The 27,572-nt window shown below is 42.3% G+C and overlaps 2 protein-coding genes across 2 annotated transcripts in view; one reads left to right on the top strand and one right to left on the bottom strand.

The window, feature by feature from the left end:
• The window catches only part of LOC134210585 (uncharacterized), a 44,989-nt gene extending 37,178 nt beyond the window's left edge, over positions 1 to 7,811 (top strand). The window contains exons 3-4 of the mRNA XM_062686702.1: positions 7,246 to 7,480; positions 7,598 to 7,811. Coding sequence (XP_062542686.1) covers positions 7,246 to 7,480; positions 7,598 to 7,738 — 376 coding nt within the window. The 3' untranslated portion in view covers positions 7,739 to 7,811. The remainder of the gene's footprint in view (positions 1 to 7,245; positions 7,481 to 7,597) is intronic.
• Positions 7,812 to 7,932: 121 nt separating this feature from the next.
• Positions 7,933 to 25,577, bottom strand: LOC134210582 (keratin, type II cytoskeletal 1-like). Its single transcript, XM_062686688.1, has 4 exons — positions 25,421 to 25,577; positions 24,843 to 25,275; positions 24,312 to 24,773; positions 7,933 to 8,562 (listed from the first exon to the last, which is right to left on the bottom strand). Exons 1-4 carry the CDS (start codon positions 25,433 to 25,435, stop codon positions 8,510 to 8,512), a joined length of 963 nt encoding a protein of 320 aa, XP_062542672.1. The 5' UTR covers positions 25,436 to 25,577; the 3' UTR covers positions 7,933 to 8,509.
• Positions 25,578 to 27,572: the final 1,995 nt, after the last annotated feature.

The raw sequence follows: 27,572 nt of genomic DNA, 5'->3' as shown, positions 1-27,572 counted from the left end.
ATCTCGTTGCTTCTTTTTGCTAACACGCGTGCTCACTGGAAAAAAAAACTCAAAGGTGCAGCCCGATCGGGTTGTACGCAAAGGTGACGTAAGACTACGTAGCGATTCGAAATTGGTAGTCTAATCTAATGATCTAAAGCTTTAAGGATTTAATGATCGCCTTTGGAGTTTTCACGATTACAACGAACTATAGTGGGAATACTCAGCTGGATGTTAGGAATCAAGTGAGTTCCCGTAAGCACGGCCACATGTGCATTCCGATTGGTGAGGAATTGTCCAAATTCAAGCGCTTTATATCGGAGGGACCTAGCATTCCATGTGATAATTTGGATAGAGCTAGTGTCCATACTGGATCAGAAAAACTCCCAACGTTTCAACTTGCTCGAGGGGCACTTGGTATTACGAGCCCATGCCAGGAAGAGACGTACTGTTACTGGTGTCGATAACCCATTGGATGGTGATGTGTATCTGGAATAGCACTCGCTTGCGCCCGCCACGACCAGGTGGGGGAGCAGGATGCTGTTGTCGTAAGGCTAGAAAATTCTCTTGATGGAATAGATGACGGTCATCAAGGGCTCTTCTTTCTGGGAGATTCCTCATGGATGCCTCCTTCCGAATTTTCTTGTACTCTTCGCGATTGGGGCAGACCCTGGCAGCACAAATATTCCGCTTAGGTTGCTGAAACTCACATGTAACCAGATTTAGTCACAAACAAGTTGCTGTAACTGATTTCGTCTTGTTTGTGCTGCTCGGGGGTTTTATCCAACGCCATGTGTGCACCGCTGCAATTTACGCACTTGAACGCTGTTTCTTCTTCATGAGTGCATTCCGTTGAGATGTGTGGATGATCGCAGATGTTGCACCGCGACTTCAGGCTGCTATTGCGGGTTCTGTGGCCGAAGTTCAAACACCGCATACATTGAGTTACATCGCGGTATGATCCTCGGTAAGCTTCCCATGTCACAATCATGTCGTTGAATGAACGAACTGCTTTTAGCGCATCCAGCGTGGTGTTTCCCTTACATAAATGGACTAGGTAACGACAGTCACAATACTGCTGTAATCTGAAAAAGTGACGTATGCGCCAAATTACAACCCACATGTTTTCCATTTTTCTGTTGAAGAGCTCGATGAGTACAACTCGTTAATACCATTTTTGGAAAATGGCGTATACGTCACTTTGCCAGATTACGGCAGAATAGTCCCCTTCGCTAAATTCCCTTGCAATGACATGATTTGCCACCGGTTGAAGCTTGTACCGCTGGATGAGCTCAGCCTTGATGTCATCCTTTTCCTTGATTTGAAGACCGCGGACCACGGCCTTGAACGGTTTGTTCTCAGCCACATCGTGCGTAAAGAAGTCAGCTTTCTTGCGTTTGAGGTACGCTTTGGTTTCTACCAATGCTGTCATGATGTGGACCACGATTTTGATGCCAATTCGTGTGAGCTTGAACTGGCATCAATTCCGATCGCCTTGGTGTCCTATTTGAGATGATCGAGGGGGATATTCTTCACCACTAGGGATGGGATCCTGGTTGGTTGGCTGGATGGCCGTGATGACATTAGGCTCGAGAGTATCATCAGCCAGGCGGCCGACGCCGAACCCGTCGAGATCGTTTTTAATTTTCCGCAGTGGTTCGTTGATGACGCTACCTGCCAGACCACCTACAGATGCCGCGATGGAGCTTCTCCTCATGTTGTTGGTTTATGGAGTTATTTAAGATGCGTATTGTTGACAAGAATGACAACAGAAATTTGACTCAAGACAATCCCAAGTAACATTTTAAGTTTTCTAACGCTCTTGAAGACCATAATTTACTCTTCAAGAGTGTTATAAAACCAACATAAAACCAAAATGTTACTAGGGAATGTTTCTTCATATTACAAAACATTATCTCGTGACATCCGAGCGACGTTCACAGATGGGTGGTGACTGTAGATAGTTTCCACTAAGGTAGCGTCTTCATCGATTTTATACAAAATTCACCATTTTATAGGTTGATAGGTTGATAGGTTTTATAGGTTGATCCGGCTATCCTAGATGAACTTTCTTCAAAGTGCAAAACTCAATCGTAACTAGTAAATTTGAATGGATGGAATCACTAACACCAGCCAAGCTACCACGCCAAATCCGATCCCACTGAAACTTCTTCTTCGAAGGACATCTGTGAACTTTTCCGCAGGCAGTTCAGCAGTGTTTTTAATAACGAGATTCTTGATGAACAACAAGTATCTGCTGCAGCACTAAAAGTACCCACTCTATCAACTGTAGGATCGCACCCTTTCATTGATGCCGAGACTGTTATGAATGCTTGTACGAAACTGAAACGCTCGACAAATTCTGGACCAGACGGAGTAGCTTCGCTGATCATCAAGAAGTGCTCAACTGCCCTATCTTCACCATTGGCAGCCATTTTCAACACATATCTACGCTCTGGTGTTTTTCAAGATGTTTGGAAAACATCGTATATCTTTCCAGTCTATAAAAAGGGAGACAAACGCGAGGTTTCAAATTACCGAGGAATCGCCTATCTATGCGCAATGGCGAAACTGCTCGAGGTTATTGTTTTAGCATTTTTAACACACAGCTGCAGAAAATATATTACTAAATCTCAACATGGATTCATTCCTAAAAGGTCTACATTCACAAACCTCGTATCGTACGTATCGTTTAAAGTTCGCTCGCTACAGAATAGTCTGCAGGTTGACGCAGTATACACTGATCTATCAGCTGCTTTGATAAAATTAATCATCAGATTGCGGTGTTCAAACTGCAGCGACTTGGTTTTCAGGGAAAAAATTTAGATTGGCTCAATTCCTATCTAGATGGTCGCAAAAAATCGGAAATAATATATCAATATCTTTCAACGTTACATCAGGCGTACCTCAAGGAAGCCATCTCGAACCATACCTTTTCTTATTATATCGATGTCCATTTCTCTATCGACTGCTACAAAGTTTCGTATGCATATGATTTCAAACTCCATTGTGTAATTCGTACCGAAACCAATGCTTTATAACTGCAATCTTCGTTGAACGCATTTGCCGAATGGTGTGTTACCAACCGGATGGGTTTGAATGCCTCTACATTTTCTGTAATAAGTTTTGCTCGCAAGCATTCAATCATAAATTTCGACTACAAAATCTTTGACATAACATTAAGGAAGGATATAACCGTGAAAGACTTAGGGGTTATGCTTGACTGTAAGCTCTCATTCAAGGACCACCACACAGTGTACATATCTTCAAAAGCGTCGAAAAGTTCTGGATTTCTATTCCGAGTTACAAAAAAATTCACAAATGTGTACTGTTTAAAAGCACTATATTGCTCCTTAGTTAGACCAATATTGGAATACGCTGCTGTAGTGTGGTCCCCGTATTTCCAAAATGGCATCCAACGCATTGAGTCTATCCAGCGCAAGTTTGTGCGTTTTGCGCTTCATCTCTTGCCTTGGAACGATCCTCAAAACCTCCCAAGATACGAGGATCGTTGCCAACTCATTGGACTTGAACCACTGTATTTACGACGTGATGTCGCTAAAGCTTCATTTATATCTGTTGTTCTTAAAGTTGAGTTAGTTTTAAAAAATACCAAGAATGTATCATTTGGTTTGTGAACTGTTGATATGAAAAAAACAAGAGGTTTTATGCCTACCGGAGAAGGAGTGAAATTCATTCTTAACTCCACTTCCGCTGGCTTTTCCCTGTCAATAAAATATAAAAGATAAATAAAAAGATAAAAAGAAACAGTCTATTTTCGCAATTGAATCTTTCTTTCCATAGAAAAGAACCAATTTTCTTTTCCCAATTTTCAATGACTAACTGCATCCAAAGGCTTGTCGAAACCTTGTATTTAAATTGTCCGACAGCCACTCGATGATTTTTCGTTAAGCGTCTACCATTTGGAATAAATTTTCAGCATTGCCACTGGTGCTACTCACGCCTTCGTGCTGCTGTGTCCGCTCCGCTGCATCAAATCTTGTTGAACCGCTCTTTGCGGAACCCCGATCAAAATGGCTCGCGCGCGTCGGGAAGCAGCTTTCTTGTATTCAATAAATTAGGCCCGTTAGCTCCACCCCTTTGTGATCTGATATGGGTGTAAATATAATGTGCACTCATAACGATTACTAAAGGGACGGGGCTAATGGGATTAATTCCTCAGATACAAGAAAGCTGCTTTCTGGCGCGTGCGAGCCGTTTTGATCGGGATTTTGCTGAGAGCGGAACAATTCTCAATTTGGTTATGGGCTGTAAGTTAGGGTCTGTTCGAATATAACGTAACTCGGTAGGGGTTGAGGTTCTTTTGAGATATTATTACGCGTAACAAATTAATTGCATAGAAAAAAAAGAAATTCTGATATCCCCCCCCCCCCTTTCATGCGGGAGCTTGGCAGAAGGAAGGTCGTGCAATATTACCATTACAAATATTGACCTCCGCTCGCTTTCAAATCGACTTCTATAAAAACATTCTTCATGCCTACCGTATCCTAACGGAACTATCAATTCTATACGTTCGCCTCTAATTCGATCATGAACATGTATGTCCAAGTTTGGAAGATGATATTAGCATTTCCATATCAATTTAGTATACAGTGGGTCCAAAAAGTATTCGTCTAGCTGCATATTTTTAGTAAGATGTAAAACTTAGGCGTGATAAAGCGAAATCAAAAAACTTTCTTCTAAATTTGGTAGAAAACTTATCAACACATGATTATTATTCAAAAACAAATAGAAATTTCAATTACTTTTTCTGGTATGTAGAAAATATCTAAATTTCGTCAATTTTGCTTGCTCAAAAAGTATTCGTCTATTCAGAAAATAATCGAGCGAAACCCGAATATAATAGTTTTATTCGCATGTAATTACACTAGCACACTCTAGTGGTGTCTAGCAACATTTTGTCAATACTCAATGACAGATCAAATAATGTTTTTGTTTGTTTGTTTGAACGTGGCGCGGAAAACAGAAGCACCATGGGTGGGAAAAGTGAAAAGATGAGCCCCAATGAAAAACAACTTATTCTACACCTGCATAATTAGTGCAAGTTGACTTATAACTTTGCATGAAATGTGGGTAGACCAAGGGTAGCAAGAATTCAACCATTTAATTGGGGATTGGTCCCATCAGCGCCACAAAAATCTATCAAAACAAATAACAGAGTGCTCATCAGCGATGGTGAACTGATAACGATGAGCGATTTATTGTGCGGAAAATAAAAAAAATCCTTAGAAACGAGTTCACCCATATAGGCAAGTGAGTTGGAGAGAGGAAGTGCTAAGATATGAACCAATACGAACAGAAATACTTGTGAAAAGTATGGGTATAATGGGCGAGTATCACAGAAGAAATTCAAGTGAGCCATCGAATTATCAAAAACAGCTCGATTTCAGCTAAAAATATCGCTGGAAGAAGGATTACTTTCGGAATCGAGTCATGTTATCTGACGAGTACAGCATATTTGGATCAAATGGCCGATGTATGGTATGGCGGAAAAGGAATATTGAGATACAGCCGCAGAATCTCTTTTGAGCAGTAAAGCATGGTGGGGGCTCCGTCATGGTCCCTGAGGTGCTTGATCGCAACCGGTGTGGGAAAATTTCACATTATTGAAGGAATTTTGTATCACAAAATGTTCATCCGCATTTTGAAAGAAAATTTGAACTCCATTGCTGAGAAATTAGGCTTACAGGGAACATACATCTTACGGGGTGATAATTACCTCGAGCACACAGCCCAAAGTACTAAGCTATAGCTACTCTATAATACCCCAATCAACTCAAAACGCCTCTTCAGAGCCAAGATATGAATCCAATTTAACTCCATTTGAAGGTTCTGGACGACAAACTTTTCGTGAAATTCGTGAAAGTCATATTTCCAACAACAACGAATTGAAATTAGTGTTGAAAGAAGAATGGAAGAATATTCCGTCCCCCGTTACGGCTAATTTGGTCAGTTCCATGCCACAAGAACTACAGCCCGTCATAGATACACAGGGGAATCCAACGAAATATTGAATTCCATTCTACAACTCCTGTTTTCGTTTCAAAAGCGCGCTAAACCTGAATAGACGAACACTTTTTGAGCCCGTATTTAATGAATTGTTAAGTCTTGTTACCTTTGTTTTTGTTATTGTTTTATTTTTCTGTTTGATTTTTAACAATAAAGATGAATTGATTATTATGCTACACAATGTAATCGATAGTTTTATTTTTTTGAGCTTACTAGATTCTATTTTTGACATTTTCTAGAAAATGCACAGCTAGACGAATACTTTTTGTACTCACTGTAGTTTATTAATCACTAACAGAAACTTAGCTATCGCGCTAAACGTCAATGTCACCGAAACAGTACATTTCCGCAATTAACCCTTTCTTTCCAGAAAATGCTGGTCCTGAGAAGAAGTGCGCTTTTCCATTAAATAACTGACGCCACAATTTGTAATAAGTTTTCAGTATCACCACTGGCGGCACGGGATCGCAACAATGCTATTTTTGTAGTCAACCCTTTCTTCATATAAAATGCTGGTTCGTTAAGGTTGAATGATGTGCAGCAACACGCCATCGACCACCACCAATGCGATGGTTTTCCGTTCAAAATGTTACCAGCGCCTCCATGCTGCTGTGTCCGCCCGGCACGTCCGCTCTGCGTGAAATCTTGTTCAAATTGAGGATTAGATCCAAACCCGCAAGTTGCTTGATTTTGATGTCTGTGTTTGTGATGCGTGTACGTGATTGGTTGATTTACCTATTTCTAAACTTTTCATCAATTATCGATAATAAAGAGCTAAAAACCAGTATTTTCATATAAATACAAAGAAGCGTTGACACATCCGAATGGTCCACGAAAATTGGAAATCCATCAAGATACGGCTGTAATATTAAAGTTCAAAGTCTATCATATTTTCGTGACGCTCTCCGGTTTTCGCAATCGTAAAGTGTCCAATATAGAAAAGACAGGCGTAGTCCTACGTCAAAAAAAAATGTACCCGGGACATCCTGGCTACGATCTGGCGATGGACTGAACAATAGGATGTCAAAAGCCTGGTTCTGTCAAATTGAATACCAAAACGAAAATGTTGACCAGCATGAAATAATTTCTATACAAAAACAAATGAAAACAAGCATGCATGAAATGATGAATACCATATATACATATAGGTATATAAAACAAAGTTGGCATTTTGCGTCGTACAATATGTTTGGAACCAAACAATGCGATATTATATCGTTCTTTCTTTAATTCCAGGAAACCCATCTCCGTCCCACCCCCACAGAAACACTATAAAATAGTTTTCATCAAGGCACCATCGCCACCCTCTCAAGCGCCACCTGTGATCCCACTCTTCCCACAAAACGAGGAGAAGACCCTCGTTTACGTACTGGTCAAAAAGCAAGAGGAGCAACCGGATATTGTCATTCCAACTGCCGCTCCGACGCCCCCATCCAAGCCGGAAGTGTACTTCATTCGCTACAAAACGCAGGTGATTTCGCCCACTCCAGCCCTATTGTCAAATTTCTCTGAACTCTTAACATTATTTCTCTTTCCGCGTACGTGTTTCTTCTATTGCATCACAATTGAACATTGGCAACAACAACAGAAACAGGATGGGAACGCCGGAGGTCCATATCCGGAGAGCGGCGCTCCCAGCGGCGGCGGCATCGGACCCATTCCGTCTATCGGCGGAGACTACGGAGCGCCGTCGAGTCCTCCCAGCAACAGCTATGGCGTTCCGCTATAGGTCGGTTCTGTCCGAGTATATCTACCACAAGTTTCTCAAGCTGTTTAGCTTGACGGCTGCAACAGCAGCCACTGTCTGAAATATTTTAGTGCTTTTTCCTAATAATGTTTAGTGAGTTCGACTGTTCACTAGCCTCGAACGGCATATGTTTACAATGTAAGGTGATAACTGTTTCAATAAAAGTCGTACGTTAGTTAATTTGTTTGTATAATCTCTCTTTTATTTTCGTTCTATAATAGGATACTTAAATATAAGCAACAATTTGTTTCTCTCCTCCTATCATTTCTACACATATCTTATCTAAAAATTACTATTTTTCGGGGTATGTTTCAATAATTTAACAGCGAAAAAATTGTCAGCATTAAATTAAATTAGTCTTCCACGTAGACACGAAGATGGTTTCCGATCCTGGGTGCTTTTAGTGTTAGTAGGCTGTGCAAATGAGATAATGGTTGCCAGGGTGACCATCTTTCCTCTGTCACCGTTACGTGAGGAGAGATGGCAGCCGCGGCGGCGCACCCAGGCCCGAATAGAACCATCGATCGTGCCTAATAATAGCCCCTCAGTTTTCGTGTTTAGTCCGATGTCTCAATTGGTTTGCGTTGCTCTGTGAACGCATCAGGGGGTCTAACCGAGTATTGTCGTCGCACCTACAGCAATCGCTCGCTCGCACGCACTTAACTAGACTAGCTTTAAAGCAAATACGGAGGTATCGCGGATGGATCAGCCGTTCGGGGATAGCTTTGGGTCGGGCTCGATCGGTGTGACCTCCTAGGGGTAGCCCTGGTGAGCGGCGGGGGCTCCATAATCCGTGTGTGGAACGCCTGTTCGGTGCGGATGGATGAAAGAAAGAAAGCGAAATTTGGTTAGCTTAAAAAGGTTTAAATGAGTGAAGATGCGGCTGCACTTAAGCAAGTGGGCAATCAAGGTGTTAGCACAGAGGTAATCTTCAAAAGATAAATTTCATAATTCTGTCATAAGTATTTAAATTTTGAATGATGCCCGTGATATATTCGTCGTTGTACCCACAAAGCTTGATCACCTGTTTGTATACACTTCGAAAGCAATTGCGACGAAGTGGTAATGACAATCAAATGAGGAAGACAACTGCGTCTAATTGCTGTTCACCGACTATGAAGGAGGAAAAACCACCGCAAGAGAAATCGTCATAATAAATATTTATCTAACATTTTGATGCCATTTGTCGCACACCGTAGGCAAGGTCTGGTTGGACGGATGGCACGCGATTATGTAGATTGGCGTAGCGTGTGAAGTGGGAAGTAAAATGCTTTTCGCACGAGGATGCACGAACACCCGGTCGTAGACATTGAAGATCGCTTCCATCAACGGAATACGGAGCGAGGAAAAAAAGTAGGTTATGTGATGGTTTGTTTTGCAATCCACTAAAAAGGTCAAAATTTGCATACGGTTATGCAATTCAGTAGGCCGTGATATTTGCAGTGACCATAACAACAAAATGATGACCTTGATCCATCCATACAATCGTTGCAAGGGGTTAAAATAAATAGTTTACTAATACCAAATAAGCGAATGGTGCTTTATGAGGACACTTATTTTTGTTACTTTCGGTTCCCTTGAAAAGAATATTAGTGAATTTTTCAACCCTCTACTGAACCTGTACTGTGTTTGTTTTTTATAACTTTTTAATTGAATGAAATTTGAAGAAAAAAATGAATAACGTAGTACACTTAAACTTCTAGACGTCAATAACAAAGGGATTGACGGCTGAAAATATCGAGATTTGTAACATTAAAACAGCTGCAGCTGTTTGAACATTATTTCCAAAACATATTTGTAAATATGGCATAATTTGCCAAATCTTTTCATTTTTCCTAGATTTAGAAATTCAAACGCATAACCTCCTACCCGAAAACTCTTAAGGTAATGTTTCTATCGAATCTTCCCAATCGCAGAATACAAACAACATGCCTGAACAACATCCCTCTTTGGGGAGATTTGTTTAGGCTCAGATTGCAATTTTGATTCCAAGATTTAAAAAAAGATTTACCTCTAAATCTCAACTCGATAGCGATATCAAATCGTATTGGACATTCGAAATCTTCATTAGATACATTCGAAATATCTCATAAAAAATACCTTAAAATAGCATAAATATTTAACAACGAAACCTACGACTACCAAACTCCAAACTACGCTGGTAGTAATTCGCCAATTTCGTATAATTTATCACATGCTTGCCTTCTTCAAGTCTCCGCGATGTCAACACCAAACCCCATCTTAATAATGCATAACTCTGCAATTTGAAACCCCCAAAGCCATATCCGGCTCTCTCGTGGAACGACAGACCTCTACAAACCAAAATCGATCGATCATCTGTCAGGTTGACAATCATGCCATCTCTACCGATGATGATGCAGGTGTTGTTATTGTTGGTGCTGCCGTAATCCGGACGACGGAAACATATCGCTTTCGCTCTCCAGCCTGCGTTGCGCCGATATTTATGCTAATTTTGCGACCACCGCACCGCCGTCATCGGACATCGCTCGGGAAGATGTCAAATCCGACCTCGCCGAATATAAACCGCACGGAGTTCGCCTCCAACCAGATGGGCGGAGAAAGTTTCTGATGCTTTCTTCTCCTTACACGTCTTTTTCGAAAAATAAAGATGTCAACAAACAACACTTCTTAATTTATTGACATTAGGCAAGCTTTATCCATAAACTGGTTCGTTATGTTTGTCAAAGACACGCAATGCGCGCATTGTTGCCGATTCCCCATTCGTCGTCTGCATTTTGCTTCCTTCGATCTTCATGCCATCTCTTGGACCCCAAAGTTCCGAGATTATGTAAATGTGTTACGGTAATATCCGTCGACCATGTGTTGGTGATTTAATTTTGAAAAATTTCTGTTTATTTTCCCTCAGTCAGATCTCGTTTTGGGTTGGGTAAGGATCACCGCAACGGGCTCACCCGCCGATGATTTATCAATGAGCTCCGATCCCCGAGCTTTGAGGCCTCGAGAGAAAAAAGGGTTGGTTGTGGGAAGCGAAAGTTGCCCTTTTGCGACACCTTCGTCTGGTGGTCTGGTCGGGACCTGAGCCTCCGCGATTCGGGCGGAGTCTTTTGATCAGTTACCAATGTTAAAATTTCGCATAAACATTTTTCTTGAAAATTATAATAAATGGAAAGGCAGCAATCGCAGCGAGCGAGCGGAGGGGTCCGTTGCGTAATAACCGAGACATCGTCGAGCGATCCCGTTAATGATCGGGACCTTTTACATGATAAAGGAGTTGATTTTTCATTCACGTCTGAAACTGTGGGAACAGGTTTGTGCTGAATCACCGACTACAGGACGGAAGGATTGAATCATTTTGACAGATTTATGAAGTGCTGAAGTGATTGAATAACCATTCAGAAAAATTGGCGAATGACATAATGGGGGAAACTAGTAATTTATTGGAATTAATTTGGTCATTCCTGATTTGGAAATGGCTTAGTAGACTAGTCCATGACCATGGAAATAGGTGTTAATTGGTAGATCAGAGTTCAATTCCCGACGACTGACCAACTTTAATTTTTTCTTGTTTTGTAAAATAAATAAGAATCTCATCATCATTCCACATTAAGTTAACTTCTAATTACCTTTACCACCTAATACTGTTACATTTCTTGAGAAATGCAGGCCACATAATTACAATTTTACAACGCCGGGTGTTATAAATTAACTCAGAAATTCCATCCAAGGCGACAGAACCTCAACCCGAAGCGAACGACAAACGACACGATTTATGACGCCAGCAGAATAACGGTATCACGTGTTCCACGCGCCCTATCATCAGCCATCGTGTCTGGAATCTCCAGCCAACGCAACAACAACGGTGGGGTCAACCAAACAAGCCGATCATAACACATTCGCTTTCGATGCAAACCGGCACGGCGGCGCAGCCAACAACGACGAAAAGCGAAAACCTGTCCCCTGCGGGTGGGATCGGAAAAGAACAAATCTGCCGCCCCGCAGACGGAGGCTGCTGGCTGCAGAGGGAACCAGTTCTTGGTCCAGCCAGCAGGGTGGTGTCGTCGGCCGGCTCTGTCGAGAATGTGTGAATGTGATGTAAGCAAATGCGCGTGGTCATCGCGATCGGATCGGGACAAAACAAAACCCCGAAAAAATGCCGGCAGAGAGGTCACTGACCCAGCTGGATACGATTCCATTGCCGCCGTTGGTTGTCATGTTCTAAAACAAATGCGGCTGATTACGTTTGTTGATATTTATGTGGAATACCACTTAGAATACGCATCATCATAATTTTGTACTCAAATTATGGTTACGAAAGTTCTGTAATGGCTTCTTCCGCTGATTTATGGAAAATAAGACCAGCCAGCGCACAGTGGGGGAAATCTGACCCAAAAAGGTACCTATTTATTGCGGCTACTAACTGCGCCGAAAGAATACCTTTCCGGAAGACAAAATCCACGACGAATCGAATGGTGCTATTTTCATTCGACGGAATTTATGGGAACTGACCGTTTTACCCCATTTGCCCCTAAAAATCATATTTTTTCTATGACAGCTACAATTTAAAACCGATTGCGGCTAGCTATTTCTAGGTTTTCGATGCTAAACTAGTAGAAAATACGAATGGTATCTATTCCGACCTTATGCCACGGCTGGAAGTGGCCGTTTTGCCCCATTTCCCCTAGAAATTCTATTTTCTCTATGACAGCTACAAAATTACGGCTGACTATTATTATCTTTTCCGATGCTAATTTAGTTGAAAATACGAGTGATGTCTATTCGGACCTTGGATCATGACTGGAAGTGGCCGTTTTGTCCCATTCATCCACGAAAGTCGTAGTTTTTCTATGACAGCTACAATTTGAAATCATTTGCGGCTGACTATTTCCATGTTTTCTGATACTTATTAGTAGAATCGATTGTGGCTAATCATTTCTATGATTCTTAACACCGAAGTTGGATATATCTCCAGATACAGGTGCTCGGTTCAAGACTACCGTCTTGTCGTTTGGATACGCCATCAATTCGATCAGGAGTTTGCCCAATCGGAACTAAGAAAGGAGATAGGCGAGCTGATTGCTCGTTTATCACGAGGAATCGCTTACTCAACCCCTATTCATACTGGGTCTGGAGAGTGCCTACGCCAACCCCCACTTAAACGACCTCGTGCAGATGGACTGCTGCCATCCAAACCACTCGTTGTCGGTACCAAAATAATGACAAATAATGAAATTGTGACTGAGGTCATTACAGTCCCTGAGCCCGAAGCGATGTTCTTGACTGTACCTCTCCCGTATTCACCCAAGCGTCAAGAAACTGGTGAAGAACTGCATCTAGTGTGAAGATTCGGCCAAAGTGGTCCCGCTAGTGAAGAAAGGAATTGACACTAATAAAAGTATGAACTTCATATCTTTCAAAATTAGGATTGACCCCAAGTTCCGTGAAGAAGCACTTAATGCAAAATACATGGCCTACGGGTCTTCTATTTTGAGAAGTCAAGGATACCAGCTCAAAAAACATGTGGAAGCTGCTGCTAAATATTCCAACCGTCACGGTTTCTCCTGTTGGCGGACACCTACCTGTGTTCCGGAACCAATAATCTAAATTTCTACACCCACGATGCACGAGACTTCTTCACCAGGACGCACCGATAAAAGCATTTTATAGGTCCCCAGTTCCTCTTAATCAGCCAGCGTTCACCATAGTCTTCCAAGTCCTGAGTTTAGAGGCGGATTAGGGGACTCCCAACTTGCAATTCAAGGCAAGTACATTTGCTATCGACAAAATTCATCGCCTCATGCCGATTCAAATTTCAGAATAATCGATCAACTCTCAACCTCTGCTGGTTGGTCGTCTAAAATTATGCCAAGCTTCCGAATCGCGCCAAGCCAAACTTCTGTTATCTCTGCTAACATCTATTCGGAATTGACTCCGAGTTTCATCGAACGAACAGGATCGCCGCACTTATAAGAATCAATTACCATTTTATCCAACGCAACGTCAAGTATCTGCTGTGCATTCATCTAGTTCTCATCCAGGACTCACATTTGACACCTATATTCCACTCAACGCAGTCGAGCCAATTCCAGCCAGCGACCAGCAACCGTCCCGGCCCTGTGTGTGAGTTGGGAGCCGGACACCAACTTTCAGCAAGTATGATCAGCCATCATATCTGTCTCCGTCTGAAAGTTTTCCGATTTTCAGCGAATCCACCCGAATGCCATGCCTACAAGCATCACACAGTACTTCCGGACCTCATCATCAACCCTCTGCGACCTATACGTCAAGTTTCCCACCGGGACGCACAATCGACACTAGCTGTAAGGAAGCCCGTATTCTCTCAGCGCAGTCGAGCCTCCGCTACCAGCAACCAGCAGCCGTCCCGGGCCTGCATCTGAGTTGGGATACGGGGTTTTCCGAAATTCTATAACCGGTAAGTACAATCAGTTACCAGTATCTTCTGTACAGTTCATCTCCACACTACCGAATGTTTCCAGTGATAGGAGTGCGGTTCCAGCATATTCTAATGTCTTGATATACTACCAGAACGTCGGTGGGATCAATAGTTCTCTTGTCGATTACCATTTGGCCCTTAGCGATCGCTGCTCCGACGTCTATGTCTTTACCGAAACCTGGCTCAACAATAATACCACCGTAAATCAATTCTTCGACGAATCATACTGCCTTTATCGGCAAGATAGGTTATCTTCCAACAGTAACAAAACACTGAAGGAGGTGGTCTGTTAACTGTTCGCTTCTGCTTCAAATTTCGCTAAGTGAGTCCTCCTGACAACTCGTCTGTTGAGCAATTGTGGGTCGCTTTAACTACTGCTGATGCCACTCTACTCATCTGCGTTCTTTACATCCCTTCCAATCTAATCAATGATGCGGAATTGATCGACAGTCACCTCGCTGCGCTCAACTCGGCGGTCTCGCAATTAGAACCAAGGGACAAAATGATTATTCTCGGTGATTTCAACTTGAGCATAATCAATTGGCAGCGCAATAAGTCGGGATTTTTCTTCCCGATTGCTTCGGGATCGCTGATCGGCCAGACGTCTCGATTGCTGCTTGACACGTATAGCACAGCTGGACTGAAACAGATGAGATCCATACAAGAACCGGTCAAACTAGCCTGGTCTAATGCTCATCTTAAGAGTTTGGAAAGAGTGAAACGCGCGGCCCCAGACAACACAGAAAGTATCGTACGAAGCAACTCAACGATCATCTCTGTAATGCCTTTCAAAATCGTTTGCAAAGTCGTCTCAGAAACACTCCCAAAAGTTTCTGGAGGTACGTCAACGACAACGAAAAGAATCTGTATTGCTCTTGACGATGACTGACGGTTTATCCGAAGCTACCAACGAAATTTCTCATTTGGCCCGTACTCAATTCTACGCTACTGAATTACTAATGAGTATCTCGACCCGCAAGATGTAGTTATTGCCACCAGGAATGTTCCCAATCTTCTTGCCTCTTGGCATCCATTCGTCATCACAAACGATTCAATAAGCTGCTAGTAAGAAGTTGAAATACTCCACGGGATATAGACCAGATGGTATCGAATCGCTTGTTATAGAGTCGTTATGCGGAGTTGCTTGCCAGACCGCTTACTACAGTATTCAACATCTCGTTAAACTCCGGGGTGTTTCCGATTTGCTAGCAGCAGTCACATGTATCTCCAATTTAAAATAAAAAGGCTGCTAGAGCGCCCTATCAAACTACAGGGAAATAAGTGCTGTGCGCCGTTTCCAAGCTATTTGAGTTGATTGTTCTTGACGAGTTGACTTTAAGCCACGCCCTTTACGTTTCAAACGACCAGCACGGTTGCCCAAACGTTCAACGACCACTAACCTAGCGCGCTTCACTTCCTTTGTAGTAAGACATATAGAGAGTGGGTGGATCCAATCTATTACAGACCTTTCTGCTGTATTCGACTAAATTAATCACCAGATTGCCATAGAAAAAATGACAAATTAGGCATGAATAACGTTCTGCTCAGCTGGCTCCAATCCTATTTATCAGTTCGCAGTACGGCGGTGAAAATCGGAGATCACATTTCCTCATCGTTTGCAGTCCGATCCGGCGTTTCACAGGGTAGCTATCTTGGATCGTTTCTGTTTCTGCTGTACCTATATGAATACCGTCAACTCGACATTGTTGTTTCAAAAGGGCGAAAGTCGCAAACGTAAACATTGACTTCTTCTGCTGATTTCAGGTAGATTAGAGACTTCTGGCAGTATTTTCCACTTCCGTTCGATAAAAGGCGCGGAGCGCCACCAGTTCCAAGTGATTGTTAGCTGGGAATGGTCCTAGTTGTTGAGGAATTTGCAGGAAAAGGCATTGTTTACGTTTGCGACATTGGCCCTTATGAAACAACCGCGTCGAACTAACAACTGTCGCTAAATCATCTGTCACATCAATAGAGGTAATAAACAATTAAGTAAGACTGTCGCTGCGGTTCCATTTGTTCTCGTTCCCAAACATGTTGGGTACAAAACTGTCAAAACGTATTGATTTTTCCCACATTGACATTTTGCTCGCTAGCAAAAGATGCTTCGCCAGTGACGATAGCGACAATCCTACCCTACAGCTTATTACCTCTATTGTTATGTATTTCGGACGCAAACACTCTATTCTCCAGCGTGAATACGCAGAATTAGGCCTTATGGCTCATCAAATTGATGAAAGGAGGTTTCCGAGCCCCTAGAAGGGAGAATTCCAAGCCATTTGAAGGAAAGCTTCTAAGCCTCTTAAAATGAGGCTTTTGAGCTCTTATAAGGGGACTTCAGAGCCCCTTAATAGGAGGTTTTCGATCCTCTTGAAAAGGGAATTCGAGCCATTTAAAAGGAGGCTTCTGAGCTTCTTGAAAATACGCTTCCGAGGCTCTTGGAAGAAGAATTTAGAGGGAAGCTTACGAGCTTCTTGAAAGGAGGCTTCTGTGCCTCTTGAAGGGATTCTTGCGCTTCTCTCGAAGTGAGGCTTCCGAGAATCTCGAAGGGAGGCTTCAGAGTATCTTGAAAGGCGGCTTCCGAGTCACTTAAAAGGAGACTTCTGAGCCTCTCAAAAAGAGGTTTCCGAGCCTCTTAAAAATAGGCTTCTTAGCCTCTGAAAAGTATGCTTCCAAGTCTCTTGAAAGAAGAATTCCAGGCCCTTTGAAAGGATGCTTCCGAGTCTCGTGAAGAAAGGCCTCCGAGCCTCTTGAAGGAAGACTCAAGAGCATCTTCTAAGTAGGCTTCAGAGCCTCTTGAAAGGCAGCTGTCGAGTCACTTCAAAGGAGGCTCATGAGCATCTTGAAAGTACGCTTCCAAGCTTCTTGAAGGAAGAATTCCGAGGTTTTAGAAGGGAAGCTTCAGAACCTTTTCAAAGGAGGATACCGAGCCATTTGAAAGCAGCCTTCCGAGTCTCTTGAAACGAGACTTTCAAGCGTCTTGAAAGTGGGCTACCAGGCCTTTTGAAAAGAGGCTCCAGAGCCACTTGAAGGGAGGCTGCCGAGCCTCTTGGAAGGAGGCTTCTGAGCCTCTTAAAAGTAGGCTTCTGAGCCTCTGAGGAAGGAAAGCTTTCGAACCACTCGAAGGAAAGCTTCCGAGCCTCTTGAAAGGCGGATTTTGAGCCACTTAAAAGGAGGCTTCTGAGCCTCTTGAAAAAAGGCTCTCGAGCCTCTTGGAAGAAGGCTTACGAGCCTCTTGTAAGAAGGCTTACGAGCCTCTAGAAAGCAGGTTCTCGAATCTCTTGAAAGGAGGGTTCGAGCTGCTTGAATGGATGCTTCCGAAAAGCATAGACGGATGCTTCATATTCTCTTGTAACGAAGCAACTGAGCCATTCGAAATCAATGAAGTTCAGAAAAAAATCCTTGGAAGATTTTAATATAAATTGTTCAATAGAGTTATTCGAAATAAAAAAAATGGTGGAAAACATGTGTAGGATTAGAACAAGAAAAATGCTGCCAAGAGTCAGAAGCTATATAGGCGGGCACGCAATTCAACAGAGAACGACATAGTGTAGGAAGAGCAGAGAGGTTTTACTCGATTGTCAATGGCGCTCGGCACAATACTGCATCAGAGCTCACTCCGAGTGAGAAATTTTCTGATATACAAGACAAGGTTGGAGACGCACTTCGAAGATTTGTTGAACGCAAAAGTGTATTATGAAATAAGATAAACATGGTCGACGACAATCAAAATTTGAAGATAGAATGAGGTCAAGAGGGCTCTAAATTAACCGAAGATGGAAGTGAGCAGGAGAACCAATAAAAACCCAGATCGATCCACCTAGCGTTGGTGGTGCCTTCCTCGCGCATTAAAAAAATAAGAAAAACACATAAGAGAGGTCGAAATAGCACTTTAGGGGGATAGATTTTACTTTTTCCATCAATTCATATGCATTTGCGGTCATTTGAATGCATTGCTGCAATCTTTGAAAAAAAAAAAATCATTTTTGAAATTTTTTTCCCAAGGTAGAAAAACAATGTTTTTTCAATAACTTTGGAACGCAATGACCGATCGGGCCAATTTTCAATAGGAAACAACTAGACCGCAATCCGCGTCAACTGCAACTTGTTGCGAGCAAATCGAATAATGCTAAGTACCAAAAAGTGTGTCTCACATTTTTGTACACACACACACACACACATACATACACACATACAGACATCACCTCAATTCGTCGAACTGAGTCGATTGGTATATAACACTATGGGTCTCCGAGCCTTCTATCAGAAGTTCGGTTTTGGAGTGATCCTATAGCCTTTACGTATACTTTGTATACGAGAAAGGCAAAAAGGAGGGTTTGAACAACTGCCTACTGGCTGAATGAATAGCTTCATATGCCCGATCTATAAGAAAATGCACTTACTATAGGGCGCCATTTACAAAGAAATCAACCTTCAGAACTCGACGTACAAAACCCTGTCATGCATTATGTTTGGGGCTGTTAGCAAATAATGTAAAGCCAAAAAGGCGGAAAGAGGGTTATACCAAGCGTTACGGTTCTTACAAATAGAAAAAAAATCTACTACATAATGGGTAACGAGAAGGCGGGTACGGGTCAAAACTCAAAACTTGCCAAATTTTGTGGAGCGTAAATGCAGACATCGGCAGGCTGTAAAATACGTCAGACTACAGTGGACTGGGCATGTAGTACGTCGAATTAGAGGCCGACAAAAGTCACAATTAGCAGAGAATCTGGAAGAGGACGTCATCTCCTGGGTAGACCCCGTCGTTGACTGTGTGCAATGAAGGAAGATGCCCGTCCCAAGTAACACGACGATTTTCTCAGTAAGTAACAACAACTTTGGTGTGACTTACTAAAGGCTTGAATTGTGTACAATGCGTCGTAAGTGGATTGTGGAACTCCTTTGTAACACAAAAAGCGTAAGAGGTGGAGCCTATTTGCAGCATCTTGCAGCTACAATGAAAATAAAAACACAAAAACAAACTGAGAATCGAACCATGGACCTTGAGATTTGAAACCCTTCATTCTTTGAAATGTTGAAAATAAAATTCTACTCAGCAGAGCTCAAAGTGTTTTGCAACATATCAGAAACATTTTAGTAAGATGCGAAGAGGATTGTGTGCTTCTTGGGATGCGACCAGTGTGCAGGTACACTGGCGATTGACGGTCCAAGAACAAGCGACCTGAAATCCCAAGTAACCAAAAGTTTCTTTTATAAGTACACTGGATTCTGTTTTTAGACGAGTTTCATTTTTTTCAAATTTGCAGTAATTCTGAATGTTTAACGCATTTTTTTTATTTATTCAGGATTTTTTGAAACATGTTGCAAAGATTTTGGTGGTGAATTGAAGTCACACGATCGAAAACGTACGAAAGAAAATCGTGTAAAAACAGAGTCCTGTGTACATTTTTCGCTTAACCAGCTAGGTCAAGCTGATTAAGCGAAAAACGTACTTTTAAAGGAACTTTTGATTACTTGGGATATGACATTACATTTGCTTTTGCTATGGACAGAACGGAGTGTTCGACTCTCATAGATATATAGAGGCGTTACGTAATTTGTCAACGAACCCTTCAACAGTCACAGATCGCTTGAGAAGTCTTTCGATGACCAATACTAGGTAGATTTTTATGAGGCCCGATCAACAGCGGATCCTGTAGGAAGACTGCCGCAACAGTGGACTGTAGGAAGATTATCTTTCGTTTGAAGACGCTTTTTTGTCGAGTGAAGATCACTGCCTCCAGATTTTTTGAACTATTGTGGAATACACTTTTGCTGTGGAGTACACAGAGTTATTAGTAATAACATGTTTTTGACTATGATAGCTTTGCTATGGGTTAAACTAAAGAGCAGATTATTGATTGTTGTTGTAATACCCAGGCACGATTAACTTTAAAAAGCCCACCACATTTTTAGGAGATAAGATCCTCATGCCAGCAGGACCTAGGAAGGGCTTGCCAAAAACGTTGGCCCTACGATGGGTGAGTGCACTGCAATAGCGGAGAGTTCGGAGAGTTCTCCTCGTTACAGAAGCGACAATTTAAGAATAGGATTGCTCCGATATTTTGTAAATGGTATCTGCAAGGGCAGTGTCCAGTTATTAGACCGGTGTAGGTGTTGATTTCTCTTTTTGTTATTTGTTAGGTTTATGGATACGAACCTTTTGGATTGGCTCGTATAGGGATGTGCTTCCCAGTTTAGTACGATTTAGCTGATCAAATATTCGTTTCAACAGAGCTGTCTGAGATCCCAAAACACGACTCAGATCCAATAAATGCCCCAAAACCAGACTCGCTATAAAAATCTCTACTATTACAGCATGAACTTCTACATGTATGAAATCTCATTATATTGAATAACTCTTGTCATAAGTTCTGACCCAATGACTATAAAATCTTCAAACATGACCAGTTTTTTACATCACTGCCTGAAATTATCGCATCGTAAGGGGAGGATGCGGAGAAGGTTTTTCATGCATGCAACGCAATTTGTTTCATCTGTTTCAGAAACTACATATGTGCATGCACGTTGAAGAGCACTTTTGGAGTACTGCTTGCATTTTTTGTACTGTAAGTCCCCCAGGGTGTTGAGTTTTGCCAAAAACTATTGACCTGTATCGAGGAAATCGATAAATTCGGTGCCATTTTGTTCAAAGCAGTTTTGTTCAATCGTTGTTTGATGATTTAAGTTTGGCGATGGCGCTTTCAAAGTTCTTGCTTGTTTTTGACGTTTGCGCATTACCGCCAACTGGTTGCAGCTTGGCCACACACACAATTATTTTGACATTGGGCGACAATGTTTCCGTGACGATGATTTTGATTACATTTTGTTCTAAATGAGACGTCTGTTTCTTTGTGGGTTGAGCGAGAAACAGTTCAGTACACGCACTCTGCACCAAGCAAAATAGACGAAAGAGGTTGAAATTGATGGCAAGAATAAATCGAAGGGCCTGTACTTCGCAGTCTGTAGAAACGTTTAATTAAACGCTTTTTTATTTTCCCGAGGTGAGGACCGCCAAGATTCAGGAAACATGATTTTTGCCTAGATCTCAGTAAAAGTTACGTTTCATTTGCTAAGATACGGTAAATATTTTGCCGAAAAACAGTAATAAACCAAATTTTCTGCTCAAGTTTACTTCTGGAGCTTAATGAGCTAAGCGATGCCCGATCTTGCCGAACTCGAGATATAAATACTTGGTGTGTATGAAAAATTATCTTTACAGATACGTATTTCGACCTCAACTGTGAGGCCGTCTTCAGTGTCTCGTACTTGACTCGACCTTTAGTGTCTATGGTTCTGTGGAGAAATTCACGAGAGGACTTTCAATCTTCCAGAATTAGTGAACTGCGAAGTTTCTCATTCCAGGAGGATTTGCAAATTTGGCGTTCATGATTTTGTAAACAAACATTGGAAGGCAATTGCCTGCTGAAGCAAGCAATTTCTGAGTAAAACGGCGTGTCGGTGCTCGCGATTGCATGTCTATAGTGACCGAACGCTCAGAAAGTGTTTGCTTCCGAAATTTCTGAAGGCAAGCTCGACCACGCTAAATGTTATAAGACGGAGAGCTTCTTGCCGAAAACTTTCCCACGTTTCCAACGCCTTTGGACCCAGGAGTGAAAAAGGCCTTTGGTGCCCGTCCCACGAACTGTCGTTATTGCCCTAGTTACTAGGGTGGCTCTAGATCAACAGTTCAGCTGCCGTAATCTGAAAAAGTGAAGTATACGCCATTTTCCAAAAACAGTGTTCACGGTTAGTACTCATCGAGTATCTTTTACTCAAATTTTGAGTTGTCCCGTTTTTAGTGAAAATGAGTCGGATTCGACTCAATCTGGAGTAGTTCATTTTTAACGTGCAAGTCATATGCATTATTTTGGAAAATCAGACTTCACTCCACAGTTGGTTCGGGAAACGCCTGAGAATCCATCATTCGACGTTTGGTGCCTGGCCAGTCAGACAGACGGACAGAAAAGGCAGAAAAACGGAAGACAGTTGACCCGGCGAAGCCCAGGAAAATTGTAAGTCCGTTCAAGCGTTGATGGAGGAATTTTTCGAATCGCGATTCGGCGAAGAATGCGAATATTTTCACCAGGCTTGTCCTAAAAAGAAGGACACGTGCTGGCTTCCACGTGTACGATGTTCGGAAGGCACAGAAATGGAACGGTCAATAAAATACGGTCGGTCAAAACCAGCGCCTGGAAGTTGTACTTGGAGTGGCTGACGAAACCGTGGTGCTTTTTAATGGATACAAAAACTTCCATCAAAGCGGAGTAGTTCCCGGGAGAGGAATGTGACATTGCTACATTACAGTTTGATGTTTCTGAGGGCTTGAGAAATAAAGAAAGGTGGACATTTTAGTGATTCAAATTTTGACCTATGCTTAAGCGATGATATTTGCAGTTGTAATAATCCTCCTAAATTGTAAAGTTAGAAGTTCGTATGGAAATTGCTATATAGAAATCGCAACTTATGTGAAACCCCGTTTCGTGAGGACCAGATATAGCTCCAGAACCAGATGGTTCTCGACAACGATCCGACGGGCACAAGAAGGCGAGGTGCGCAGCGGGCAAGGTGGATCGATCAGGTGGAAGATGACTTGCGGACCCTCCGTGGACTGCGTGGTTGGCGACGTGTAGCCATGGACCGAGCCGAATGGAGAAGACTCTTATATACCGCACAGGCCACTTCGGCCTTAGTCTGAATAAATAATAAAATAAGATATAGCTATTTCAACATAATTAACCCATTGACTTCTTAGAACACTTCCTAAGCCAGAAGACAGTTGTTGATGCGAAGTGATCTGACTTTTGTAAGAAAAATTAGATAGAAAACTAAAATGGTCATTATTGATACTGATCTTATTTTTACGTGCTATAAATTTCATTTTCACGATTCAGTATTTTTTAATAACTTTTTTGGCAAGAATCAAATCGTTTTGCAACCAAGGCTTAAAGAGCACCACAAAAGCTTCTCTTTTCATAGTAGCTATCATACAAACTTTGAACTGCACGTGCTCAGTCAAATTACTATCAAATTAGCTAATAATTTAGGAGGAATATTCAAACAGCAAATAACATCGTTTTAGCATAGAGGAGCAAAAAAGTCAAAACTTGAAGCACTCTAGTAGGTATACTTGCTCACTATGAACCAATACCGCCAGAAGCGTCGTTTTTCTTGCCAAAAATACCTCAACGAGCCAAACTCCTAAGGCATTGAAGAAAAAATGATAAACAATGCTACTTCTATCGAAGAAGTCAGCCCCACACTTCTGCCCAAAACCATGTAAGCAGTGTCACGAACAACGTGGGAGAAGTCTGCATTAAGACTTCGGTCAGATGAAGTATATTAAGAATAAATAAATAAAGTCCAATAAAGTAATGAAGGAGAAACAAAAATTAAATTTTGAATGACATCCGACTTAAATGAATTGTTGGTGACAATTTTTAAAAGTGTCATTTTTAAGAGTACAGTTTTTGTCATATCCGTTTGTAGTGACGGTCATATGACGGTTATACTGTTCTTGATGGCATATTTGTATTATTTGTATTTAACTTTATTCCGTAAGTATACCAAAGTATAACCTATTTTTTTAGACAGAATCGGTTTATAGACATTATACACCCATTTTACCCCGATGGATTTGATCAATTTCCCAATTTAGTTTAGTTTCAATTTAGTTTAGTCAGTTTTTAAATTTGTTTTAATACTGCCAGATTTTTCTGTGATTGTTATGAATCTTTTGTAGGGTGAACTATTTTTTTTTATAATAATTTCAAAGACCAGAAATAGCTGCAAACAAATAAACAAATGAAATCATGAAAAAAAATTGCTGTATAAAAATTAGCAAATACAGAAATTCTAACGTAACGAAAGTTAAGTAAAAAGTGAATCCTTTAAGAATCAACAAAGTTAGTAGTTTCACTTAAATTCACATTAACACTCATCGTTAAGTGCTGATTCCATGCAACTTCTTTACGTAGAACGGTTTCCGGCAGTCTCGAAAATATTTCCACTTATCTGACAAGGCCCGGTTTAGCCAAAACCTGACACACTTAGAATCACATGGTCTCTTCCTCATCGATTCCCACACAGCCCACAATCACGAGTTGCAAAGAAAATACTCACCACCACCGACAACGGACGACGCAGCACCGCTACCGCTGGATGCCAGGGAGCCCAACGAAGCATCGAATCCATGTCCCGCAGAGGCAACTCCGCCACCAATGGCGCCGCCACCGATAGCACCACCGACCAGCCCACCGTGGGATGCACCCTTGTTGGCCTTGTACTTGATGAAGTAGACCTCGGGTTTGCTTGGTGGCAGAGACGGCAGCTGCGGGATGTTGATATCGGCCTGCTCGTCGGGCTTCTTGACCAGCACGTAGACGATGGTCTTCTCCTCCTGTTGGGACTGTTGGAGAGCGATCTGGGCGGCCGATGGCTGCACGTTCGGTGTCTTGATGAAGATGATCTTGTAGTGCTTACGGGCCACTCCCTGGCTCAAGACCTGCTGGGGACGGGTCTCTTCGGGTTCCTGTGGAGGCACATGTACGTAGATGTGCTTCTGGACCACGGTTTGCTGGGGAGCTGCAGATTCAAAATTCGGATATAGAGTGTATTGTAAATGCGATGCACACAATTGTTGAGTTGACTTACCAAAAGCCTGAGCGCCGCCAGCGAAGGAGCCACCGCCAAAGGAGCCACCGCCGAAGGAACCGCCACCGAAAGAGCCACCTGAAAGGGAGCCACCGGAGGCAGAGGCACCGGAGAAAGAACTACCGGAGATAGCACCACCGAAACCAGCCGAATGGCCACTATCGAATGCTCCACCACCGGAGATGGCGGAACCAAAGCCAGTTCCTTGGTATACAGGAGCTGGTGCTGACACATGGATAGGAGCAGCATGCACAGGAGCGGCCACATGTACTGGAGCCTGTGCCGTGTAGTAACCACCACCATGACTATGAGAAGAGGCATGAACTGCTGAAGATGACACACCTCCGTGCACTATTGGTCGTGGTGCTGCATAGTTATAACCTTGAAGAGGAGCCTCTGGCCGCGCCGCAGCCATGGCCACACAAGCCAAAACCTTCACGAAAGAAAAACAGTTCGTCTTAGAATCGTTGACATTTTCACTAGAGCACTGTATCACAAAATTCCCATTTCTTCACTCGAGTCCAATAATCGTCCATAAAAACCCATCGTCCATGATCGTCACATCACAACCCACTTACCACTATGATCTTCATTCTCGAAAGAACAGGACAATTCACAGACCCAATCACAGAAACAAATTTTTCACCGAAAAATGGCTCCGATATTCACTGGAGGAAGCTGATTCTCGAACTGAATATTGGAAGCATTGTTTGTATCGATAAATATAGGTAACTCCCCACCACACCGAGGGCCGACCATAGTCGACTGCAGCAGCCGTAGCCTGCCAGACCCACAACAGATGAGTCTGCTGAAAACGATGACGATGACGAAGATCAGGAGAGCCCACCGAAAAAAAACCTGTCCCCCGCCCGACGACGACAACGACAGAGGCGGCGGCCGTGCGACACAAAACCGATCAACCGACCGCCCCGATCAGCCCGAACCAAAGAAAGCACATGGTTTTCGTCTGCGTCCAACCACGCCAGAGGAGCTAAAAATGATACCGCGTCGGAGGTGCTGATGGGAGCCCAGTACCGGTACGATGGCGCGGCGTGGTGCAGCGCTTTGACACGCATCATTTGATCCTGCGCGTGAGACATTATGCGGCGAAACGGTTGTTGAAAGATCGCAAGTTCGCCTGCGGTGAGGAAGAGAACATGCACTTCCGAGTTTTACGATGCGATAAAGGTGTTAAGTAAGGTGGAGCGCTTGTTTGGCATAGATTCCAGGATTTTCTCCCACGCGCCCATGACTGGGTCCGTAGCCGATCGGTTTCATCATCTCAAGCCAGTGAACTATCACGGGTTGATTTATTTGCCAAATGCTGCTGGTGATGATGTTGAAAACCTAGTTATGCAGATAGCGCTTGAAGAGTGCAAACATTTTTGCAGCCGTGAATAATGACGCGATGGACAAAATGTCATAACATGGTCCTTGCCGAGCTTGACATCATCTAAGCTGTTTATGCGCGTGCAAATATGTTGCATCTGTTTCATGTTTTCATTTTTCTCATGTTGAGTTGAGGTTCCTTGTGAAGGAAATCACTTTGCTGGTGAATATAAATCAACACATCATTATCAAGAAGCATCCATAATGCCAGGAAGAATTTATGTTGATTGGATTCTAGCACATAAATAATAGGATGATTAATTGCCCGACGAACTTCAAGCGTGACTAAACAAAAGGCCTAATGGCTCAAAGTTATTACACATACAAAGTAAGTATTAAGAAAATTGAAGCATTCAGTAATGATATTCGTAATAAAGTACATGAACTTTTGTAACAAATCGGTACAATGCGAGGCTGTGGAGCAGATGGTGACAAAAATGGTTGGGAAAATAATAAAACTTGATTTTTTCGGAAATAGTTTATTCGTACTACGTGTTATTCGTATGTAAAATAAATCCATATACAAGAAAGATACTAAGTTTATAAGGTCCCGTTGGTATATCACTTTTACGTAGTGTTTTACGGTGTAAAATCTACCAAACCAAGCCCTAGCCTAATCCATTTTTCGAGCTAGGGCAATAAGTTGTGGTAATTCAGGGATTCATCGTATTTAGTCCTCTATACCAATATCAGTTTTTTGAAGTATAACAAAAAATAACTTTACCCTGCAGATGGTTGAAAGACTCAAATTCCTCTTGTTTGAGGCTAAACTGTATGCAGCGGAAATTACTTTTCTAGCAATTAGTTAAAATAAACCTAGGAGTCATTGTCCTAGGCTGAACTGACTGCCGGGAAAAAAATCTAGTCAGGGGTTTAGATACGTACTAACTTTTCATGAACTGGTAAGCATTGGTAGTTCGAAAAAACACACGGAAGGGTCTAAATAGCGGGACCTTGTCACAATACTTTATTCCTTCTGAAGCTTATAAGTAAAACAAAACAAAATCTGTATCAAAAACGATACTGCATTGCTTCTCAATAGCACTGGAGTAATTCGACATGACTTATAAACTAAGGATACGGGTAATGCCACAATAGATTTAATAACTGGTCGCAGTGGCACATCCGAACAGGAAAAAAAAGTTTATAAAACTCGATATAACATTAGTTCATCAGGAAACCTTGATCAGCTGGCAACAGAAATGGACAAATGGGGAGCTGGGTAGATGGCTGTATTCAATTCGCCCGCAGGTGTCGAAGCGTCCATAATTAAAAAATTGAATGAAGGACGAGACTTCATTCGAACCATGTGTCGTCTAATGTCTAATCACTACACTTTAA

The sequence above is a fragment of the Armigeres subalbatus genome, chromosome 1 (genome assembly GCF_024139115.2).
Source record: "Armigeres subalbatus isolate Guangzhou_Male chromosome 1, GZ_Asu_2, whole genome shotgun sequence".
Classification (NCBI taxonomy): Eukaryota; Metazoa; Arthropoda; class Insecta; order Diptera; family Culicidae; genus Armigeres; species Armigeres subalbatus.
The sequence above is the reverse complement of the archived record's forward strand: the minus strand, read 5'-3'. Positions and strand labels throughout refer to the sequence as shown.

Bases quoted from the DNA above. Each gene is read 5' to 3' on its own strand.
- LOC134210582 (XM_062686688.1), bottom strand. The intron at 24,774-24,842 runs GTAAGTCAACTC...TTGAATCTGCAG, and splicing joins TGGCGGCGCTCAGGCTTTTG to CTCCCCAGCAAACCGTGGTC. The intron at 8,563-24,311 runs GTGAGTATTTTC...CGCACCGAACAG, and splicing joins GTCGTCCGTTGTCGGTGGTG to GCGTTCCACACACGGATTAT.